The sequence below is a fragment of the Nanorana parkeri genome, unplaced genomic scaffold (genome assembly GCF_000935625.1).
Source record: "Nanorana parkeri isolate BGI_ZX_2015 unplaced genomic scaffold, ASM93562v1 scaffold195, whole genome shotgun sequence".
Classification (NCBI taxonomy): domain Eukaryota; kingdom Metazoa; phylum Chordata; class Amphibia; order Anura; family Dicroglossidae; genus Nanorana; species Nanorana parkeri.
This window is the reverse complement of record NW_017306463.1, coordinates 292,507-300,594: the sequence shown is the minus strand read 5'-3', so window position 1 is coordinate 300,594 and position 8,088 is coordinate 292,507. Positions and strand designations below refer to the sequence as shown.

Here is an 8,088-nt window from a genome sequence, read left to right as displayed (position 1 = left end):
AAGAGCTGTCTGATAGACTATGCCAGATAGACTATGCAGATTCTCAGAAGTACCAGTGCCTAAATTCTGAGAGCGTCTGAGGCAGGGGTAGCCAAACTCCGGCCCTCCAGCTATGGTGAAACTACAAATCCCATGAAGCATTGCAAGATTCTCACAGCCACAGACATGACTCCCGGAGAGAGATGCATCATGGGTTTTGTAGTTTCACCACAGCTGGAGGGCCGGAGTTTGGCTACCCCTGGTCTAAGGGAACAGCTGTCTGCTGGTCTATGCCGCTCAACAGCAACCAACCAGCTCCTTGGAAGTACCAAATTATTTATTTAATTGCTTTAGGGTAATACAAACTACCACACAGAAAAGCAGGGGTGTGAAATTAAGGTAAATGTATGCTGCTGCAGGGGGATAAATTAAAATGAATCTGTTGCTTTGCCCTGTATCATCAAAGCACTGATTTATTTTAAGTAGCTGCAAATGATTTTCTACCCAGCTACCCCCCACAAATACCCTCTGGCTGCTTAGATGGCACACATGACGGGGTGCTCTGCTTTCTCATGACTGCCCTACCTACTGATATAGCCAATCCTAAATTTCAATAAGCTTATGACCATCGCAAGACAACAGTCTTGCGATGGTCGTAAGGTGTATGGGCACCTTTAGACTTCATACAGAATCTCAAGATGCAAAATGATGTTATCCACAACAAGTAATGCTGGGAATAACAAACGTAAAGAAGTCACCAACCATATGCAGTCTACAGATGAAAGGAAACCTATGTTGAGTGAAACAGACTCCTATTCCCTGTACTTTTCCTGAAAATACCATCTGCCTGTCTGCCACTCAGATCATCTGCATTCAATACTTTCTGAGCCACTCATATGGAAATGCATGCAGCCAGTGTCAAGGGTAATACAGACATTACTATGCTCCTCCTGAAAAATGCTTAATGTCTAGTAGTCATGCCTGATCTTCTGACGTCAATTCTGAGTCACTGACCCAAAGCATGCATGCATGCAACCAGTGGAGTAAGAACTCCTGATTCACATGGTTGTTTCTTGGTCAGTGACTCAGATCTTCCTATTGACTCTATTAGATCAACATGACAGCTAGACAACAAGCATTTTCAGGGGAGGTCTGAAAAGTCAGCCTTCATATTACTCTCAGCACATTTCCTTAAATTAAGGATGAGGATGGAACTCCTGAACCTTAGATATGTTCATTTGTTGTAGATCAAAGGCTTAGAATGTACTGAAGCTATCAGATTAACATGACAACCAGCTAGAATTTTCTGAAGGAGGACTCTCGTTAGCACAAGCATAATTTATATGGTGAAAAAAAAGATCACATATTTAATCTTCTACAAAGAAATGATATGGTGGTTATGGAACTAGAACACTTATTCTAGAAGTCTATAAGAATCTTCTTGGTATTTAAATCACATACAGGTTTCAGTTATTGTAAATCTAGGTCAACCTGGCATGCGGAAAACCCACATCCAACGACAGAGACAAAGAATTCAGAACATGGTCATGGCTCTCAGACTGACAGCAAAGAATATATAAAAATATAACTATGAATGAGATGGTCAATTCCTGAACCTCATTTAATTAATTTGTAACAATACGAATGTGAAACATCTGCAACAAAAAGTGCATTGCAGCAAAATGAATCTGAGAAAATTCTTATCACACATGCTTGCTTAAAGCGAAACATGGACAAGCTATGGACATTTAAGTATTAACATATTCTTAACAAAAAATATTTTTGCTTTAGGAATAACCTCTCATTGACCTCTGTAGCTGCAGGCATTGTGGAGAAATGATTTCCTAAAGTTCAATGCAGAAGTACTGAAATTGTTCGAGTCTCTAAGCAGCTCGGCTCACCCTGCTCCCTTAATCAGCAGTGACTTAGCAGCCTTCTGTTACAGGCTTCTAATTTCAATGTAAACTTGGAGCAGGTACTGGCAAGAGGAAGATCTGAGCTGCTGGGTCATTGCTGAGAAAAAGAGCCGAGTGAGCTGAGCTGCTGAGTCACTCCCGAGAGGGAGAGCTGGGTGAGCGAAGTTGCTAATTTACTGTTGAGAGGGGAATCAGAAGAAGCTGTGCTGGTAAGTTAACATAGATTGACATGGTGATGTCCAGCTAATGGAGTGTCATGTGATAGGGTAGCATCAAAGCTGCATTGCTCCTAAATTCAGAGCAGAGTTGGCACTCTCATGTAGGCTGTGCCTGGTGGCACTACAGTGGTATAAGTAGATCTTACAAGATCTTATAACTTGTCAATCAGCACCTGGTCACACCTAGTCCTGTCCACTGCTTTCTAGATTGACAGCACTGCCTCTGCTTCTGAAACTCTCCCACCGTGAATTGCAGTGTCTGGGAGGGAGAACACGTGAGACACAAATGAAGGAGCATTTGGCTCAGTCAAGGCAGGTAAAGGAAAGCTTCTGATTACTTTACAAGGCTTGCGCATCACAGAGGAACTGGATTTGGGACTTGCTTTGAGTGCAAACATGAGCCTTTACATATACTTTAAGGGCCTTGGGCAATATCAGTGCTTCTCCTATAATATTTGAGGATTAATTGCTCCAATGTGCCTTTAACTAGAGGTCAGTGCAGCCTTTTTTTTAAAGCTCATTTGTTGTGTATTAAGAATACAAAAATAACTGAATGTCCAGAACCTGGCTACAGGTTCACTTTAGGTAAACGTAAATGCACCACCACAGAATTTGATTTTGCTCTGGATAGAAGATGGTGGAGTGACCTATGTGCAAAATGACACATCTGCATCCTCTGTGTAAAGGTCCAGTGATGTTATCATATTTGGCGATTTCCTTCCCCTTACTGCTCACATCTGTGTAAAGTCAGTAGATTCAAAATGGCATAAACATTTGGCAGGATCCAGGAAGAGAAGATGAGTGGGCTAACAACACCCCCTAAACTTTACAACCATCGACTGTCATCTGGGGCAAGAGTAATATAACATAAAGGCTGACCCCCATCCACCTCAACCCAACTCTAAACTAACCCTTCTGTGTGAAGGTTCCTTTAAATTCACCGTTTTTTTGGTTGTACAACATAAGAAAAAAAAAATCACCTCTACAAAAATATGTTGTTTATCAGCTGACAACGTAACTACAATAAGTTAAGTTGGCGATTTTACAGAACAGAAAGCGGTGTTTTACTAAGAAAGGCAAACAAACATAAAAACCAAACCATCAGAACCAATTATATACATAAATTATCAATAGTTAACTTTAAATAAAACACAAATAGATACAAAAGTGCAATTGTCACATTATTACTTAAACTAAATTTGCAGACTTCGGCATGATCACAACGATCGCATAGTTAAGTGAAATGGCAGAATACGGGTCACATGGTATATATTCTGGATGAAATGTGCGCTGTGGCATTTGGAATGTTACTCTCTGCGCGCGCGAGATGGAAGTTTCGGAATTCGGTATATGGGCCATAGAGCCTATATACCAGTTTATGTTACATAACAACAAAAAAACACAACAGAACCAGATTGGAAGCAGTGGGACAGACTCCTTGGAATACCTCATTGCATAATTCTGGATACGGCTAGCGTGTCCCAGACGTCTTTTAAGGTTACCGCAGATGTGAAGACGGAAGTAGTGGAGAGTAAAGCCTTCATACTGGTCTGACGAGACATCAGACTTCATAGATTTTGTCCTGTAAATAGCTGAATAAGGAGTCCAGGCCTTTGGGGGAGCTCCATAGCTGTTTCAACATTTGACATTCCCGTTCGTTCACATCCTCCAGCACCGATTTCAGGAAGCTTCTCACAAGACACTTGGATTCCTCTAATACCTGGAGAGAGACATTAGCAATGTAACTTAAAGAGAGGAAGTGATGTCATCCTAGGACAGGACTACAGGGTACCTCTCCCTCTCCATATTCTTGTAACAAAGGGGAAGGTGTTCTGTAATCCACAAAGAGAACTGGGAACAATGCTAACTGATAACAATCAGCATGGGCAGAGAGCACAAGATTAGCTCACTAGATTTCAGGCAATATCAACACTTTCAATGTTATATTTTACAGACCAAATGGGAGCAAATTAGAGAAGTTCATTGTGAGAGTTCTCAACCTATCCACTGAACTATCACTTTCCTAAGAAACTTATCCCCACACAGCTACCACCTTTTGTATCACCGGCCCCTTCCCTTTAGATTGTAAGCTCTCACGGGCAGGGCCCTCCTTACCATCTTGTCTTGAATTGTACTGTAACTGTAATCTCTTCCTTATATTGTAAAGCGCTGTGCAAACTGTTGGTGCTATATAAATACTGTATAATAACAAGAATAATGTGATCTTACCACAGCACTGCAGGCAGCCATCTCCTTTACGCGCAGCATCACTTCCTGGCTGAACGTGGTGGGCCAAAATACCTGCGATACAAGCCCCCTGCTGCACGCCTCCTGTGCCGTCAGCTTCCTCCCACAAAACAACATCTCATTGGCCTAAAAGAGAAATGTGTGGAAGTTCATTATCAAGCAAGTATTTGGTGTATGTATTCCAATGCAAAAAACTGTTGTTACTGGCAATACACCAATGTTGCATTGTTACTTTTTTTTTTAAACATGTTCGCCCATTTTAGATTGTGAGCCCTCCTTACCATCTTGTCTTGAATTGTATTGTAATGTCTTCCTTATATTGTAAAGCGATGCGCAAACTGTTGGCGCTATATAAATCCTGTATAATAATAACAATAATAAGTGTATTTACATGATCTCAAAAGTCATAGCTTAAGATCATATAGATACATGTAATGTTCATCTCACTACTGAGGCACATTTGATTTCTACTGAGCTATCACTAGATAGTTCCGATTAGCCTGTACTGACCAAGAACTCAAGGTCCCTGGTCATGTATTCACCAAGCCAGGGAAAACAGCTTGCTATAATGTAGTGGAATAAGCTCTTACAGTAATCACTGTATTTAATTGTTAAAAAAAATTATTTTATGCTGTTCTCTTGACTGAGTATCCCTTTTTGTTGGTATTGTTTGCCAAGGAAAAGTTAAACTAGTCAATTAACCGACCAGATCAAGTATCACAGAGCAGTATATATGGCCAGAACCTTAAACTGGTGCAAACACAGCTCCAAAAGACATTGGATTCAATTGGAACAAATTACATAGGTACATAGTATTTGAGGTTGAATAAAGACACAGGTCCATCAAGTTCACCCTTTGTGTGTGTGTGTGCGATTGTGCATGTGTATGACACCTGGTGACAAGGGAGCATGGAGACGGCTTCCGTGCTAAGCGGGAAGCCGGGTGGCGACTCATTACACGCCACCTGGCTTCCTTAATGGGACTTCCGGTATTGGTATTCGGCGAGTACCGTTAACAAAATATCGGTACTCATACTCGATACCGAAAAAAACGGTATAGATGCATCCATACTGTTAATGCATAGTAAGACATGCCAGCAAATTCTTCATGCAGACTTAGTAAGTAAAGTGACTGAGAGATCCACTTTAAGACTTTGGTTGCTGAATGTAATTGGAAGAATTCAGTCATGACACATATTTTAGCAATGCAAAAAAAAGTAATTGGGGAGTAAACATACTTAGCTTGGTAAAAAACTCACCAGTGCAACGCCGAGTATCTGAGGAAAGGTGTATGAAGAGCACCCAGCTGGAGTCATACGGATAGTGGCATATGGAGTCTGGAACCAAGCCTTTTCACTGGCCCATACTATATCACACAAAGGTAAGATGGACGCCCCTAGGCCAAGGGCTGGCCCATTGATGGCAACCACTATGGGTTTCTTGAATTGAATAAAAGCTTTTACAAAGTCCCTGAAAAAAACAAACAAACAAAATATCACTGAACTCTGATGACAGAATGAAGGGAGCTTTCGTTTTTAGCTCACTTTGGCATAGTTTATCAGCTATCATTCCACCTAGAAAAATATCTTCCTCAGGTAAACACCTTAACAGACCGCTAATCAGAAATTACAGACAATCCGTATATTTGATATTAAATCAAGACTTTCTAGAAAGTCAATTGAAAATACAGATACTCTACTACAAAAATAAATGTTTTTGCATGTATCAGCAAGGCACAGTGTTTTTTTAGGGTGTACACCTGATGCACAATTACAGAAGCATTTGGCACTGGCCTCCCAAATAGCGTGCAGCTGCTCATATGTAACTTAGTTGTCTGATTACAATTTACTCTGACTCTGCCATGTCACCATGCCAAATACAATATCATTATTCTAATATAACTGATATAGCTCTGCTACCAAATATTAGACCCACCTCTCCTTTGGGCCAGGTTACTGTTGCAGTGTTGATGCCAACATGAAAGCAGAACTATGGTCTCCCATTAAAAAAAAATTGTTATAGCAATTAATTGTATCTGTACTTTCAGTTCTGTCCCATGCAAATAAATGTTGATCCTACCAGTGAAGTGCACCTAATGCCACTTCCCATGGGGTGACAAATCTGCTCCACTGCTCCTAAATTCAATGCAGCATTGTTGCCCTCTTTTAGGCTGTCTCTGTTTCTTCTACAATGGGATGAGAAAATGTTGCAAGGGGTATGGCTGTCAGCATCGTCACTGCTGATATACAAGCCTGTAACCTGTCAATCAGCACCTGACCCCACCGAGATAGATTGAGAACTGAGGGTTTCCAGAACTGCCTCATAATATTGCACTAGGACAATCAGCAGGTATGCTGCTGTCTTTAAAAAATCTTTTACAATGTCAAAATTTCCGTGTTTGACCAAATCATCCTACAAAATTGTGAATCTGAGTTTAATTTACATAATTACATAAGCCTAAGGTTAGGCTATATGGCTATGTTACTGTTATATGTCAATGGTGCTTTCACAGACTTGCACGATGGAGTCACTGACACTCACAGGAGGGTGTGCCAAAGGAAACCTGTACTGGGCAACTATGAAGGTGGTAATTAATAAACTCTTATGGAATTACTAGTTCTCTGACTGTCAAACTGGTCTAACTGCTTCAATGATGATACACTTCACTACAAGCTGCTGGTGAGGCCACCAGTAATGGTAATTTCTCAGAAGATGTTCCAAGTGACCACTTTTAGGGCCTGTGTCAGTGGGCTTTGGGTTAGTGTCGAGGGCATACATTTGACTTCCGTTTCAGATGCTTCTAAGATTATTCAGAGTTCATTGATAGGTGCATCTGACCTGCAGGTAACCTCCTTCTGACCTACTTCAGGCAGGTTTTCCATTCCATGCCTTCCGCGCTATGCTAATAGCGTATCTTCTCAGAAGCTGCACGCAGCGCGCGCCGGTTTAAATAGTAACCAGCACACCCTGTATGCAACTTCTAACAGCATGGGAGACGGTAGGCTGCGCTTGTTGGTGGATCCAGGAATCAGGTGATGGCGGAAAAAAATGTCTGCCCCGGGCGCCCATAACTCTGGTTACGCCACTGGTGGGGTGTCACAAGACAGCTGGCTTAGGGGTGTAGGGAGAATAAATCCAGCTTAATTAGGCCCCTAATGTTCTTTTCTCCTGTATTATACAAGTCTTATCCTTGACATGCCACTTCCCCTGATTGCATGAGGAACACTCCCATATCCCAATTTTGTTGCTTGAGAGCATGTGCCAAGACTAATTCCAGTCAAATTCAACACCCACTTTAACAATCCCCAGCTGATGCTTAAAGGAACCATAGAAGCCAATTTTAAAGCAGTAAAATATTTATAATATTCTTATATAGTTTGGCACAATTCAAGCTGCTTTCTTTTATTTAATTGTAATAAAATTTAGCTTTAATTTCAAGTTTTTTTCTTAATTCATTAGAAAAGCCAGTCTCCCTGGGACTCCGGGGAGAGAGATAACCATACCTTATAGCTTCTGCAATCCTTGTGCTTTCCTTCCTCCTGTCTGTAGACAACCTCCCGATGAGATATGAGTAGTCTAGCCCGCTACAGAATACACTGCCAACGGCACTGAGCAGAAGGAGCTTGCTGTCATCGGAGGAAGCATTACACAGAGCCCTTCGCACTTCTTTCATAATCTAAGTACAGAAATAGAGATATGTTTTAATATAAGTGAACAGCCCAAAATCT

The 8,088-nt window shown here is 41.2% G+C and overlaps 1 protein-coding gene across 1 annotated transcript in view; it reads right to left on the bottom strand.

The window, feature by feature from the left end:
- Nucleotides 1–3,062: 3,062 nt before the first annotated feature.
- The window catches only part of CDYL2 (chromodomain Y-like 2), a 62,184-nt gene continuing 57,158 nt past the window's right edge, over nucleotides 3,063–8,088 (bottom strand). Inside the window, exons 4-7 of the mRNA XM_018555402.1 lie at nucleotides 7,864–8,036; nucleotides 5,620–5,830; nucleotides 4,343–4,486; nucleotides 3,063–3,833 (exon numbers count right to left, since the gene is read on the bottom strand). Coding sequence (XP_018410904.1) covers nucleotides 3,675–3,833; nucleotides 4,343–4,486; nucleotides 5,620–5,830; nucleotides 7,864–8,036 — 687 coding nt within the window. The 3' untranslated portion in view covers nucleotides 3,063–3,674. The remainder of the gene's footprint in view (nucleotides 3,834–4,342; nucleotides 4,487–5,619; nucleotides 5,831–7,863; nucleotides 8,037–8,088) is intronic.